Source organism: Lottia gigantea (genome assembly GCF_000327385.1).
Source record: "Lottia gigantea unplaced genomic scaffold LOTGIsca_105, whole genome shotgun sequence".
NCBI classification, from domain to species: Eukaryota; Metazoa; Mollusca; class Gastropoda; family Lottiidae; genus Lottia; species Lottia gigantea.
The window spans coordinates 727,607-743,891 of NW_008706876.1; the positions used below are offsets into that span (position 1 = coordinate 727,607).

At 34.6% G+C, this 16,285-nt stretch overlaps 3 protein-coding genes across 3 annotated transcripts; 1 reads left to right on the forward strand and 2 right to left on the reverse strand.

Moving 5' to 3' along the window:
* Positions 1–57: 57 nt before the first annotated feature.
* LOTGIDRAFT_170870 (hypothetical protein) lies at positions 58–4,237 on the forward strand (the record flags this gene model as incomplete). Its single annotated transcript, XM_009046721.1, has 7 exons — positions 58–150; positions 1,352–1,419; positions 2,047–2,210; positions 2,991–3,091; positions 3,289–3,450; positions 3,690–3,892; positions 4,063–4,237. 7 exons carry the CDS (start codon positions 58–60, stop codon positions 4,235–4,237), a joined length of 966 nt encoding a protein of 321 aa, XP_009044969.1.
* A 2,101-nt stretch (positions 4,238–6,338) lies between these two features.
* On the reverse strand, positions 6,339–7,279 carry LOTGIDRAFT_170871 (hypothetical protein; the record flags this gene model as incomplete). The annotated part of the gene is made up of 2 exons (XM_009046722.1): positions 6,339–6,799; positions 7,276–7,279. 2 exons carry the CDS (start codon positions 7,277–7,279, stop codon positions 6,339–6,341), a joined length of 465 nt encoding a protein of 154 aa, XP_009044970.1.
* A 1,555-nt stretch (positions 7,280–8,834) lies between these two features.
* On the reverse strand, positions 8,835–9,095 carry LOTGIDRAFT_136322 (hypothetical protein; the record flags this gene model as incomplete). The annotated part of the gene is made up of 1 exon (XM_009046723.1): positions 8,835–9,095. One exon carries the CDS (start codon positions 9,093–9,095, stop codon positions 8,835–8,837), a length of 261 nt encoding a protein of 86 aa, XP_009044971.1.
* Positions 9,096–16,285: the final 7,190 nt, after the last annotated feature.

Below are 16,285 nucleotides of genomic sequence, written 5' to 3' on the forward strand. Positions count from 1 at the left end.
ATCACAGAGTCTCCCTTATTAAGATACAATTAAAGGGAGATAAATCCATTTTTCAAAATGGCGACAACGTTAGTGTCGGATGAGAATGTGGTTGTTTTAGATGGTGGAACTGCAACTCAACTGATTGAAATGGGATATGATAAGCTAAATGTGAGCATCTCAATTTGTTTTACGTATTGTTACGTCTATTCTCAAAGAGTGACAGTGCCAGATTACATTTTGACAGGAGATATTTTCCAGACGACGTCGTAAATATAATCAATAAGGCCCTACCCACTACTGTTATCTCGCTCTATTTGCCACACTTAGACAATTGATAATTACAGTGAAAATGCATGTATCGGGATTTCGTTCTAGCCAAAATCAATCATAAACTTCAGAAAATGTAATCTTCATAATACAAAAAAAATATGCTGTAAATTGAAAGTAGTATTAGGAAAGTCAAGGCCGAACGCTAACTCAATGTCAAGGACACTCGTGTAACTCTACAAACTAACATCAATGTAAAAACTTTGAAAACCATTACATAGACTATGTCATCAATAACAGAATACAACTTTGAAAACCATTACATATCTCATCAATAACAGCATAAAACTTGAAAACCATTACATATTTCATCAATAACAGAATACAACTTTGAAAACCATTACATATTTCATCAATAACAGAATAAAACCTGAAAACCATTACATATTTCATCAATAACAGAATACAACTTTGAAAACCATTACATATTTCATCAATAACAGAATAAAACCTGAAAACCATTACATATTTCATCAATAACAGAATACAACTTGGAAAACCATTACATATTCATCAATAACAGAATACGATATCAATATCTTTGAATTATTCGAGGACAATTTGATGTCTTCGGATCTCTTCGGCGCATACAATGGAAACATATTTTTTCTGACCAAGGACACGTTTTCGTGTTATATCTGCACCTGTCTATGTTCCTAAATAGAAGCTCAAAATTGCCAACTTGGCCTACTGTGGCTAATTTGTAGCTAGATTTGAAAATTTTCCTTTTGGCCTAGAGCCAAACATGTTTGATGCTCTGGATAGGTTGGTTATTTCAAAAAGAACATTGTCATTAGGCCTATAGACCTATCAATGCTTACAAAATACAAAAGAATATGAAGCTCTGGGTCCTTTGGTGAAATAGTGCGCGACATAGGCTAAATGCATAGGATTGCAAACAGGTTTACTTGCTTTATAATAACACCATTGCTATTTCGTGAGATAACGCTCATGGTTTTTTTTGTGAAAAATCCCACTTCCTTAAATATACTGTATATTTAATTGAAGATAACGTTATCAGTAAAATTATTTTTAATTTCAGGATGATCCATTATGGTCTGCTACACTTCTTAAGACTAATCCCGATGAAATCAAGAAAGTTCACAAACAGTAAGATTAGATTGATGAAACCCTGGAGTGTTATTTGAGTACACTCATCTTTCTGATATGACAGAAGGGTTCGAGTTTGTCGTTATAATTTAACTTGGAGTTCGAGGTTGGATCCCTAGATGTTTTTAATTTGGAAGCACAAAAAAAACTGTAATCATCTTGCAAGTTTGACACAATATTCGAAAAAGAAATCATCACAAATAACACACTGGATTTCCACGCAAAACCATTCAAATGAATGATCTCAGACAGTGTCATTGTCCGCTGTAGCCTATAAATCGAGTTCACACTACGCCCGCATCATTTAAATCATTCCTGCAATAGATAAGCTCTAAATTCCACATCGAGCCCCCTTAAGTTCTCAGCCCGGTATTACGCTATATATACATGTCGAAAATGTAATCGCAACCGTAGCTCGAAAAATGTGGCCCTGTCCAGTTTCTCAGACGTGATACTATGCAAATGGAATATCACTAACGTTCACGAGTGGATTATAACATCTATTTATCAGGTCTAAAGAACTACGTAAGGAAAAAATTGTAGGTTCATCGCAACCCTGGAAAACCCATAAGGATATCTAATAATATCAAATTATGTATATCAGACCCTAGACTCTTTTTGTCGTAGGTTTTACCAAGCTGGAGCCGATATATCTATAACAACATCTTATCAAGCATCAGTAGAGGGATTTAAAGAACATCTTTGTCTTACTGAACACCAGGCAATAGAACTGATTAAAGATAGTGTTAGACTAGCTAGATCCGCTGCTGATGAGGTTGAAAAAGAACAAGGTATGTTACACATCATAAGAAATCAATCGACACGTAGTCACCCACTTGAAATACGTAAGTAAAATGATATGCACATGCAATTAATGTAATAACCGTTGTGAAAGTTACAGTTGAATGCCAGGAGTTCTTGGGAAGTGTACTCAAGACCCAACAAGGCATCAATGAAGATAACATCATATTGCACTTTTGAAGAATAAGCTTCAGAACTGACGAGGCTAAAACACGAGGTACACTATCCGTATACAGTGTCCAGCAACAGTCAGTTCAGGAGTTTTATGTCCTACTTTTCTGCACCATGTGGACTAACGAAGACTGGAAACGCTATGCAGGGTACGATGAGGAAAATGTTGCCAGGACAGTGGCATTAGCCTGCCCTTTTTCGATTTCCAACTGCCGAGGGATCTTTAACGTGTAGCACACGGGGATTCGGTTTATTGTCCCATCCGCACGACTAGACGCTTTTTCCATGTTAGCCCTTTTTACCTACAAACCGGGTTGAAAAATCCTAAGGTATCATCTCGACCTATGCGGTGATTAAACCCTGGACCTAAAGGTCAAGCGTCTAACTCACTTAGCCACCGCGGCTCCCAGAAAAAACATCAAGAGAACAAAAGGAAGCTGTTGCGGTCAGGACCCTGTTCGTGGTTATACGTTGGCATGGCGAATCAAATCTGTTTTCAGACTTGGGCATAATAGAGGCTTCATTTTTGTCCAAATTTGATGAGACTTAGTAACAAGTTGATTTTTCAACTTATGAAGCTAAGATTTTTTTCATTACAGGACGGAGATGTTATGTGGCCGGTTCTGTAGGACCATATGGAGCATGTTTACATGATGGATCAGAATATAGTGGCAATTATGTTGACGCCATGTCACTTTCAGTAAGTCTTCTTATTCAAAGAGCTCTTCTCATGCTTTCGATACGTATTCCACGTGTTATCTTCACACCCATTTGTTCCTATGACGAATAACAGATGAACCAAATGTGATAATATTTCCATTCCGAAAATTTGATAAAGACAGCTGTAATTGATCTTTACTGGCTTGGAGAGCAAGAATGTATTTTGTATCTTTTTAGGAGCTATCATCCTGGCATCGTTCCCGACTGAAAGCTCTGGTAGACGCCGGTGCTGATTATATAGCCATTGAAACCATTCCAGCTTTAAAAGAAGCTAAAGCAATTTTAACAGCTTTAGAAGAATTTCCCAATTCCAAGGCATTTGTCAATTTTTCCTGCAAGGTAAGACAATAAGTCTGACACGGAAAAAGCGTCGAGTCGTTCGGATGGGACAATATACCAAGGACCCAATATACCTTCATAGTTAGTAATCGGCAAAAAATGAATACGCTAATGTTGCTGTCCTGACAAAATCTTCCCAATTGGACACTGCTTGGCGTTAACTGACGTCTTTAGCTGAACCAAACACAGTAAAGTTAGACTTAAAAAACTTCATTCGATTTAAAAAAAAATTATTTTAGGACGGAATGTCTACTTGTCATGGTGAGAAGCTAGCTGATTGTATACAAGCAGTGTTTGAATCAGACCAAGTTATAGCTAGTGGTATTAACTGTACACATCCTCAATATATTACATCTTTACTATCATCTCTACCATTAGATACTCCCCATAAACCTTATATAGTTAAACCTAACAGCGGAGAGGATTGGTTTCCCGGTAAAGGGTAAGTAAAGCCAGGAATGAAGTTCGGTCTACTCAGTATCTGTACCAACAGTGTATTGTAGTTTGCAGTCAAAAACCACCCTGCCAGTCGATGGGTAGGTTTTTACCTTCTCCATACAACTCCTTAAAATAAGCCTACCTTTCGACTATATCGTGTAATTTCTTTTATAGTTGGTGTACACGGGATAAAAGTCTTCACTTTCTGTCTAAAATGGTAGAAGACTGGATCAAACATGGAGCTAACTGGATTGGTGGATGCTGTCGGATCTTTCCAGCCGATATTAAGGATATACGCCAAACTTTGGATGCGAATCCTGACATTTCCTTGAAGGGGCCTGAAGTCTAATTAATAAGATCTCATCGTCTCATATGCCGATACATTGTTTTCGATCTAAAGTACCCATGAAATTACATTAAGGTCCTACTTTTCTGCACCTGATTGTGCAAACGTCATGCAGTGTACAATGTACAATTGAAAGGATATTTGCGTGTATACTTTCCAATATGTATGAACAAAGTAAACGAATGTTATAAGTGTATGCATAATTGTTGAAACGTGTTTATATTTTTTTGGAAAAATACCAATGTTTGGATACAAAATGATGAAATTAAATGTCTGACTGGCTTAATAATATGCTTACGTTCTAAAAAAAAAAAAAAAAAAAAAATACCATAGCATTACAGTGACGTTTTGGTTAAGTCAGATTAGCTGCCTCTAATGAAGCTTTGTCCCATCTATTTATTGATAAGTTTAACAACCATTGGTCGACCTGATACAACAGACCATTCACCTTGGGTGAAGACCAAATCTTTGATAGCCTTATTTTATTTATTAACAATATTATTACACATTGCGACAAAACAACCTATAGATGGATTCTTGGTCACTGATGCGATATAGCCCGACAAATCTGACCATACCCTTTCCTCAATTGTGATATATAGAATAGATATCGGGTACACCTTTACAAAGATCAATATTTAAAAAAATCGTTCAAAAATGTAGGTGCACATGGACTACGGCAAATTCTATCAACACAATCTGCATTGAGTCAATTCGACACTCGGCTCGGCTTAACTTTTATTCAATATGTTCATCCGTTTGTCCTGACAGGTGCATATACTTCTAGGGTCAAAATTTAAAGATGAGGGCAGGGATCGGCCACTAGGCTATACAGTCTTGCTGCCAATTCTTTTACAGGCTGCCGTTCGACAACTATCCGAGATAGAAAGCTGAAATTTGCACTGAAGGTACACACCTATCTGAAGTTGTAATGTTCCAAATTTCCTACCGTGAAAACTCTGCCAGTTGCAGCACTTTTAGTCTCAGACTTTTTCCCCAAACCAAAACCTCTCAGGCAAAAATTGGCCGAGTTATTGGTGTGGGGTTGGGGGTCTGACACATCAGTATACAGATGATTAGCTGAATATAACCAACTAATGCACGTGGGATGCTGTGATATTTGCTCATCGAATGAGCTACATATAAAGATCGCATGAGGCAATCAAAACTTCTCTATTTAAATCTTAAGAAAAACTGGGTCATAATATTTGTTTTGATGGCATTCTATCTCTTCTACCAGTAATTTCAGAATACCAATTTTACGTTCCATTTACCGACAGAATTGACGACAGTTAAAGTAACCAGACAGCTAACTTTTTTCTTGAATTTCATACACATGAAACGTCGGAAAAAATTTAAATGGTGCAAATTGATGCAATCAGCATGTCATGATACATATAAAAAGTTTAGAAAACCTCTTAACAATCCCTTAAAGATGGGTTTCCTTATTTTTTAGTGTCAAATTAGGCAAACTATTTGATTAATTGGTGTTTCTAATAAATTATCATGTATTCTTAATCATTTCATTATGCTCTTATTGCATATAACTAAAAGTTCTAACCAATCAAAAATGTCTGTGTTTGTACAGTCTGGATAAACCTACCTTCTGGTAGCTCATCTTCACAATGTCCAGCTGGTAGGTAGGTAGATTACAAGTTAACGTTCGCTTCCAGCGAATGCTGATATTGCAAACTAGGTAGTTGTTGGTAGTCGTAGTACTAGTAGTTGGTAGTTGGATTGAACTTGTCAAGCTATAACGTACTGTGTTTTATACCTTGACTCCAACACGGAATGCAGGGATTTGATTGGATTACTAGCCTGATTAGAATCCTCGACAGAAAGTCTTAAACAATAAGCCATAATGTTTGCAGTCTTTCTGTCGAGGACTCTTATTGGCTATATTCTCTGACGTACAATCCAATGGAATTGCTACATTTCCTGATTCAAGAAAGGTGGGTATAGCTATAAATGTATAAGAAGAAGTTCGTATTGGCTTGATTTTGTGAAGATGCAGTATTAGATGACTGAACCCCTTGACGAAAATGAATATCAAATAAAAAAAAACGACTCAAACAGATAAAATTGATTTATATAGAACGTTTAATTATACATCAGAACAGAAGGGTCGAGCAGGTCTTCTCTGCGGGATGACTCTTCCATTACCTCCCAGATATCTAAAATGTAACCTATACATCGTAAATATTCTTTTTGGTGGGCAGATCTCGTCATCATTCAACTTCCGTAAAGTACACGCATGCGCTTCGCCTCTTCCCACCATACCAGTTAAAGTATTCCAATAACTCTGTTGTCCGCCATTTTTAAATCCCTGGCACAATTGAGGATTACCTTCGTAGATGCAATCGTAAGAATCGGAACCCTTTTCGCAGATGATGTGAAATCGTCTTGATCCAGTGATAAATCTTGAACATACTGTGTAAGAACACTGGTAACCATCTTGTGGATTGTAAGGGAGGTCACCCTCTACGCCTGTTCTATTCCAATAGGCACCTGAACATAGAGTGACAAGAGTCACTAACACTAGTAAGACTTTCATCTCGTTAAACCCTGAAAGTAATAAAAACGTGGAATTTATCAGAGGATTGGTTTAAGGAAGTTTGTTCGTGTATCCAGGGAATTATATCTTCTGTTGGAATCATTCCAATTCTTTTGCCAGATGTCTTTGGTTGGAAATGCTTTGCCGTATGTGTCGTCACTATGGCGAAAACATTACCAAAACATTGAATATCAATGCTATTGGAGTTCCCGATACATATTAAAAGTAAAGATGACCTCGGTACAACCCCTTAAAATGAAACTACTGCTAAACTAGAAACAATATATTGATTTTACCCTAGCCCTATTGATATTTGTACAATAAATTTAAATTCATTGGAATCTGCCAAATATTGAACTGGGTGATTTTCAACACTAAATCCAATTCACCGACAAAACATTCGCACGGAAACCACCTATGATTACGATTGATATGATAATTATGAATAAGCATACAGACATGAAAAAGTAAAATCGACAAAACTTACCCATTTTAACTCAGACAACAAAATAATGTTGGTTAAATCCTTGTACATATATAGTCTTCTAAACCGGATTTCAGTTGAAACACAAACAACAAGATGTGAATCATGCACTGCATACAGAATTATTAAAGGGATTGTAAAGAGGTTTTGTAAAATTTGTGTTATTGCTTAAAGATAAAAGCTTATCATTATTGAAAGGGACAAGTAAGCCATTTTTGACCAATCATACTTTAGTCTCAGAAACTGGAATTTCTTTAGCTGAGCAAATCAGTAATAGTGCGCACAGCTCACCTTCAAATCCATTGTGTGTCCAGAATTATCTGCGATTGAATGTTAAATGATCACTCGTCATTTTAAGATTCTCTGTGATAGAAAAGACTTATAGAAATAGTGAGTAAAATTCCTAGTTTGAAGTATTTTTAAGTAATTATCTGATATTCGTGAATTTCTAGTACTGCCTGCCAACATGGCACACAGGTATGACTTTTTATGATGATTTTACCAATTTTTTTTTCAAGCAGATGGGTCCTATTTCCAGGAGAGGTTAATGGGGTCATATCATATTCATTAACACGAAAGTATGGCTAACATTACGTAACTATCGTGTCTATTTCCCGTTCAATATCAACACTTGTAATTCAAGAGTTGGCTTGAATGGTATTGTCGATAGAGACGTAATAATGGATACTTTTTGAGTAAAACGACATTTGAACAATCTGCAAAGTTTGTTTATTTGCCCAGAGCCGTTTTGTTGACACTACAATTTTCGCCAGTCCTTGTTTAAATATAAAAGGATATTTCAAACTAGAACAAGGATTTCAATTTTTATAATCCAATAAAATACGGTACATAATATGTTTACATCAAAATATCACCATTTAAGTAGGACGATTCAACAACAAAAAATTGTTTCAACAACGCAATTTATTGTTTTGGTTAAAACGTTTAAAATTAACGACATTTTTCTCATTATATAGAATTTGTTTTAGAATTACTTCTTAAATAAAACTGTCTGTATATCATATGTTATATACAAGCTATTGAAAAAATGGTTTATGTGAGCGCAAAGATACATTCTAAGGGCTTTGGTTTTCATTAACTTTACACCCGTTTGGCAACTCTTCTAAACATATCTACAGAGGCAATGAAGATCCAGCTCGATTGAGTAACTTAGTGTTGAAATTTAAATTAATGTTTCTGCTACGGGAACTCGTGGTTTACGAAAAACGTCATATAAAACGTAAAAGGTCTATTGCTGTTGAGTAAACACATATGCTGAATATCAAAGAGATAATCTGTTTGGATTTAAACTTAAATAACTTGGTATTAATATATTAAATGATACAATATATATGCCATTTGTATAGTTTCTGTACATTTGTCTGGCGAACAAAAATCGTTTAAAACATCAAATGTAAGCATTGCTGTTTTAATGTAAATTAATTGTTTGGACTACGGACTTATTCCTCTACGTGTGGGTATACAGTTTAAAATATTTCACGCTCAAAGCCGTAAAAGAATATGGAAAAATTCAAATTGCTCCTTTAATGATTTGACAATGCTCAGAAATAAAGTTTTCGCGAGCAACGTTGTGGTAATTTCCAGGCAGTGGTTGAAGTAGGGAATGTTCTAAGCCAATAAAAGCAAGGCTCTGTACAGGCACTTCCACATCCGGTTTCACAACATTTGTCTAGCCCGTCACAATCGAGATCCGAGAAACATTCTCTGTTACATGTACGTCTGGAAAATCGTGTATGCCATGGACATGACCCAGGCTTCTGTATATTTCCTGAAAAGAAAAATAATACAAAATGTTTCAGCATAATTAAAACTTTATAAAAATGTCGTCCCAAACTAACAGTTATTCAATAAAAGGTTCGACATTTTCGGGGATAGATTTGGATCTTGGATTTGAATGTATATAGAACTGCACGAAAATCGCAAAATTCCTCCAAATATACTTCAAACAAGAAAGTTTACTTTCTTTTCCTATAGAGTATGTCAAAGAAAAAAGACGAGTCGTCATGTTAACTTTCAAACGCGAATAATTCTGAACACACATATATTTTAAGGCTCAAATTTTGACAATGAGTTGAACTGAATTATAACTGAATAGCTGAGCTAAAAAAATCCTGTTTCTGAGACTAAGGATTATCGGTCATGACGAAAGCGTTCCTTTAAAACGTCCTTTGTTATTTTCATGTTCCACAAGTCTGTGACACATCGTTATACTTATTAAAATCTGAAAATAATATCAAAATTGTTGATATAAATGGCTCAATTAAATATTGGGTTATTTATTATTGAGAGTGAATGAATGTCTGCATTTGGAATAACAAAAGTCGATACCACGGTGAACAACCTGTAAAACATCAGATCTATATGGGGGCTAGAAAAGTGGTTAGTACCCTGAACAATCTAAAATTATTGTACTATACTTTGAGAAGCCATAATATATAATTAATCACATTGAGACCATAAAAACATACTGATATTCTCGGCAATTTAATCATACAAAATATTAATGTATTCTATGTGGGGTTTCTTGTCAGTGTCTGAATAGACTTATATAATTCGAAATCAAAAATGTCCGTTGTGTAAAATAATTATTTTAATTGCAGAGATAGGAGATTTCACACTGAGAATGCTGGCCGAGTACCGGAATATGATAATAATTGATAAGATCGCTGCCAACTAGGACTAGGCCGAAAAGAAATGGTTTATTAAAATCAAATGCTTTTTAATCAATCCAATTCCATATTTCAGTCAAGTGTGTCCGAAGAGCAGCATTTAACAAGCGTCAAGTCTGTCTATAGGCTACCTAACAAAGTTTACTTCATTGCACACTGCGCGGTATTGCTTGGATTGCCGTAAGCTATGACAAAAACTTTCATCTTTTACACTGATGGAAATCGAAAATTACAGGCGTTTTGCATGAAATTGTTCGATCGCTAGGCCCTATCTAAAAACACAATGATTAGAATAGATCAATGACGCGGCCATGTCTAAATATACCTAATTGTACACTGCTTGGCGTTATTTGTTTCCATTAATTTAACAACGCAGAGAGATTTAAAATTATTTTGAAAAAAATAAGCTCGTGTCTTTCATCCATTAATGACAGTGTCAAATGATTTATGATACAAATTAATTAACTAATATTTCAAAATTATGTAATAATATTATAAATAAATATTATCTCTTGTTAATTTCTTTTCCTGTTTCATGTATTTTAGGCCTGAAAGAAACGTTGTATATATTATGTTATATTAATCAAATTAAAAGTGAAAGCGGAAGAGTGATTTTGAATTTAAATTTTATCCAAATAGATATATTTGTAAATGCTAAATTAGAAAAATAATATAGTTAAATAATTCAACTTTAAAGATGGGATCCCTTATTTTCATTTATGAAAATGAAAATGCTACTACTTATATGAATAGAAAGTACAGGTGTTCTAATGACTTGGAAAAATACCAGATGGTCTCACATGTTAATTCATAATTAGCTAAATTCGAAGATAATTACCAGCAGAATTCCAATGAGTGACCGATCAAGAAAGGTCAAAAAGTCGTTTTTGTTTATCCAAACTACATACTTTGACAAATATGATTGGTTAACTGTTAATTATATGCAATAAGAATACGATATGATTAAGAATACGTGATAATTCATTAGAAACACCAATTAATCAAATAGTTTGCTTAATTTAACACTAAAAAAATAAGGAAACCCATCTTTAAAAATAATATTGCTAAATATTTCATATATACGTATACATGTATATACAATATTGAAAATATTCTAAATTTATAGAGGATATTTTAGGTATATTTTTACCCAAACGCTATCCAACCAGTCTATATTCAACTGATAATGAATATAAATTGTATATCATAATATCATGAAACTCTACGAGTTTGCCGTGTTTGGCATTGGCATTTAAGGGGACAGTTTCGCCATTAATTTTACCAATCGTAGGCCTGTCTTAGTCTCAGAAATGGGCATTTTAGCTAAGCTAAATAATGGTGATGACTGTGCGCCGTCGAAATTTGAGCGTTCAAATCTTTGTGTGTCCAGAATTATCCAAGTTTAAAAGTTAAAACGACTCGATTGTTCTTGAGACTCATATTTAGAAAAGACATATATAAAAATAAAATGTGAAATTCCTAGTTTAAAGAAGGTATTTTGATTTCCATACGTCATGTCTAGTCCTTTCTGAAGATGAATCTGTCCCTTTAAATCTTTTCCATAGGCTTAATATATGGATTATTATGTCCCAGATTCCGCCTTCATGTTATATTTTTGAATTAATCCTTTAGTTGATGACAGATTGTGGTCAAAGGTCAATCTTGCGACTTAATATAGTATTATAAGGAAGAATGATTTCTTGTAGATTGTCAAGATTATCATATCTTGGTCAATGAATACAATGGATAATTCTAATATGAGATCTATTGTCAGTGAATTGTCGTCAGCTAAAAGGTATACAGGTGTCAAGTATAATATATTGATTCCAGATATCCCGTAACATTTTTCAAGATAGAAATATAATTCAATATGAATTTCTGTAATGGATGGAAGTGACAGCTGACTTGGTCTCAATTTTCAGGACTTTTGATACGCCAGAATTATTTGTTTCAGTTAACGTCACTTCCGGAATATTATGTCAAGCTATACTAGGCTATCGTCAGAAATTTGTTCTTACGAATATGTCTTCTGCATATTGCCCAAAGAACTGTCTATGGCTCGAGCCTATTCGACATCACACACCTTTCATAAATCAATGTAATTTTCTTGATACTTACTTGGGCGTTTGCGCTTGCACGTATGACCACAACCATTGAAGCAACAAAATTCGTTAGCTCTACAATCACCATTGGATCTACATTGTTCTATACAGGGTCCGTTCGATGTCTGTCCCGGACAGTATTCGTTCACTGCACTTAATGCAAACGGTATGTCGTTTGTAGACAAATCGAAATCAGCTTGATTTGTAGAATCTGAAATAAGTAGATCATCTATTATGCGATTCTGCTAAAGGTCGAGATAATACTGGTTTCCCTCTTTCAGTTATGCAGGTCTGAGGAAGGGAAGTATTAAATCAGGAAGCAGAGTAGGGAGATAAAGGGTAGAGTGACAAGGTGAAGACAGATGTAGAGTCATTGGTAAATGAGGGTAGTATAGAGAGGTAAGGAGGAACAGTTGTAAAGCAGGGACAGTTCAGAGACGATGGTGGGGAAAGAAGGGTTGATATGAATTAGGCCTGAGATGACGATTGTAAAGGGGATAATCAGGAAGTGAATAGAAAAAGGGTGGTGCCTGAGGGACCTCCTATTATGCTGAGAGATACTCATTGTATCTCTGTGCAATGCTTCGGATTACAGTGCTCAAAAGACTTATTATGGGTTGTCGTCTATTTTTTATCGTTTTGACACTGTCGTGCTGATTTGACTAAAATTGGTTATAAAAATATTTCATAAGTAGCCTCAATAGTCAAATTACATTGCAAAGAATTACTTCCTTTGATATCAAAAGTATATAAAACGTCACTATTTAAATTATAAATTTTGATACGATTTTGTTAAATTCGGTAATTATAGAGATCGTCAAGCATTGAATTGAATTGAAGAAATTGAATTTCGAATTGTTTACCTGTTCCTGAAAGACTAGAGTCTGGATACATTTAGTTCGTGAGATATTTGGCAAATTATGCTGTTTGGTTTCTTAAACCTGCGTGGGCGTTTTTTTTACAAGACACCATTGAAACTCCCGAATTAAAATATCAAAAAAATCATAAAACTGAGATCTAATTAGTTATAGCTGAGATCATTCTGACTGAAATTGTCATTATCATACTTGATGTAGTCGAGATCATTCAGACTGAAAGCCTCATAATCATAGTAGGCATCATAGCATTGATTTTTTTCCGGTCAGCATAATGACTTGGCCTAAAGAAGGGGGCGTGACAGTGACAGTGACTTGATTTAACACTAAGCAGGCTTCTCCTATTTATTTTAATTTTTTGTTCAGCTATTCAATAAAAATTTTGTCCGTGTGGTATTTTGAATCGAAAACTAACTAAAATCAAGTTCTTACTCTCTAAAATTCAAAATTAAAGATCAGAAGCGCCCAGTTTAATATTTCGGCGTAACTACACATACTTCCTACACCAAGGTATGATTCTCGTTGCCGCTTACAAATTTGTGTCCTTTACACAAAGTAATGGCAGAGATGTCTTTATCAATACCAAGGCATCGCATTCGCAGAATATAATACAACATGAATTACTTGCCTACACTGACACAGACTTGATATCGTGGACAATTTCCATATCGACACTCACTCTTCTTCCAGGCACATTGTTGATTCATGGGGCACCATAAATTCTGAAATAGACGAACAGTTTCGATTGACTGTTGCGTAAGGTGTTGCGTAAGGATTTGTATGGTCATTAAATGTACGGCCGCAGCGAGCTGTATCAACTTGCTTTTTAATACGTATGCATTCTTTTTGGGTCAAAAACGTTTAAAAAGCCAATTTTTGAATCGATTAGACCCCCCCTTCCCTCGCACTGTCGCCGCCAATGTACTCATATACGAGTTCAAAAAAGAACCATGTAATTACTATTTGATTTTTTATCAGACAATGAATTGCTTCATGCTGCTGTAATTGTAACCTAGAACAAAGTAATTGAGATTTATATTATTGTTTGTTTTATATGGATTGTTTGCTTGAGAATTGATGAACATTTTATTTCTGAAGGTTGATATTTGAATTTACCCATTCATAACGACTGCTTTAATCTGTTGAAATATCACATACATTAAGTTAGATTTATAATTGAACCTAAACGAGGAGAGTGCTCAATAACAAGAATTGTTTGTAAAAAATCCCGTCTCTTTGTGGATACAGATTTTTATCACTCTGTGTAACCATTTTAATAAATCGTTCTTGGTTTTTCCAGTTTGTCAATGGAGGGAACAATCATTGTTCAATTTCATGAAGTATATAATCTTAAAACTACTGTCAGATTTTATTTGAATTTTAACTATAACTTTCAGTTTCAACTCTCCTTTAAGATTTAATATAGATACTACTATATTTTACCATTTTAATCTCACTTTAATATATATGTTCAGTCAAGGACGTAGCCTGTTTTTTTTGATGGTTCGCCTTTAACATATCTGACGTCTGGTTCTCTTACTAAAATAAAGCAATTTATATTGCTGTCACTTCGGACGTTATAGATATTTTCAGGGCAAGAATATCGACGATATCTGCACAATAAAAATAATGTTGATAGCTGAAACCAAAGCAAATATTAAAATGTCTACACTTGAAGATATAAAATATGACCAATTTTACTTACGCATGCGCCCTCTGCCATTTTTATCACCAACATAGCTACCGTCACCTGAAATGACACAAAAAGACGCATGAACACAAAAATGGGTGATACGAAGAAAACCTGGGTCAACAGGGTGGTTGGGGATAAAATTTAGTCACCGGCAATTTTGCCTCACTGAACTGGTCACAGTAAAATTGGTTACCAACTGAATGTGGCCAATTACCCTGTGAGAATGTTATTGTGACTAATTTAAATTCTGACCTTATTACTATAACCGATTTACTTTGTAAATAACTGTAACCAATTCATTTTGTGACTATATAACTGTGACCATATAACTCACCAAACTTTTTACTTTTGTGACCATATAACTGTGATCGGTTCACCTGACCATATAACTGTGATCGGTTCACCTGACCATATAACTGTGATCGGTTCACCTGACCATATAACTGTGATCGGTTCACCTGACCATATAACTGTGACAATTTATTTCTATTTTACCTTTACCAGTTGATTTCGTGATCAACATTCAATATAATACTTAAATCAAAAAAATCCGATTCCCATTACAGAGTTCGCATAAAAATCCGATTCCCATTACAGAGTTCGCATAAAAACCCTATTTCCCTACCTTCGACAATATTGTACCCGTTACATAAGTTAAAGGGGAAATGTTTAGTTAAGCCAATCAGTAAAAGTGTTCACAGCTTACCATCGAAATTTGAGTCTTCAAATCCATGTGTGTCCAGTGTTAGAAAGTTAAAAAGACGAGTAGCCTGACATAGAAATAGAAAAAGAAATTGCTAATATGAGATAGTAAGAATGAATCGTGCCCTTTCCGTACATTTCTAGTTCTTCTGAAGACATTTTACATATATTCAAATCAACCCCTCCACCTAAAAATGGAGCATCTATCCCTTTTAAAATATCGTATTTCATTAGCATGCTGAACTTTAGATATACGATATTTTGCTAGTTTTAAAGATCAAATGGTGTTCAATGTTAAAAATATACAATATATTTATATTATCTTTCCATGCATTGTATTTGTATTTGGGCATATTGTACTGCGTCAGAGGTTTGATCAAACGTTGAACATTATGTTACGTGGCTTTAGTTAGTCATCATTGTGAGAAAAAAAAATATGCACACAGAAAAGAAGAGTTTCCTGTAATATCACGTTACATGTATTTGCATGTCATCTTTTGGAAAAAAATGAAATTAACAATATGCAATTATGAAACATAATTATTGCAGAACACGAACATGGTGACATTAAGATATCGGAGCATGGTCTACACGTATATAAAATCTTAACTTCATTTAGGAAAGCTGAAGTGCTTAAATCTTTGAATATGCGTGGGACATGTATTCATAAAGTCACTGTTTACTATCATTTTTTTAATGGTAAAGTCGTTATTAGTCTTTATTATAACTTGACATTGAATACAATAGAGCTATTTTTCCCGTCATTTGTTTGTTCATGCAAATTGTTTCTATTTATGATTTTTCAAGGACACTCTTAACTCTTAAAGTGATTTTTGCTAAATCGAAATTTGCGTGGTCGAGCATGTTTAACTCATCTTAACCCTGATGTGTTTTCCAAATTCAATCTTGTTTTAGTCGAAGGTGATTGTTGTAGTGTTGTTAAGGAGAATA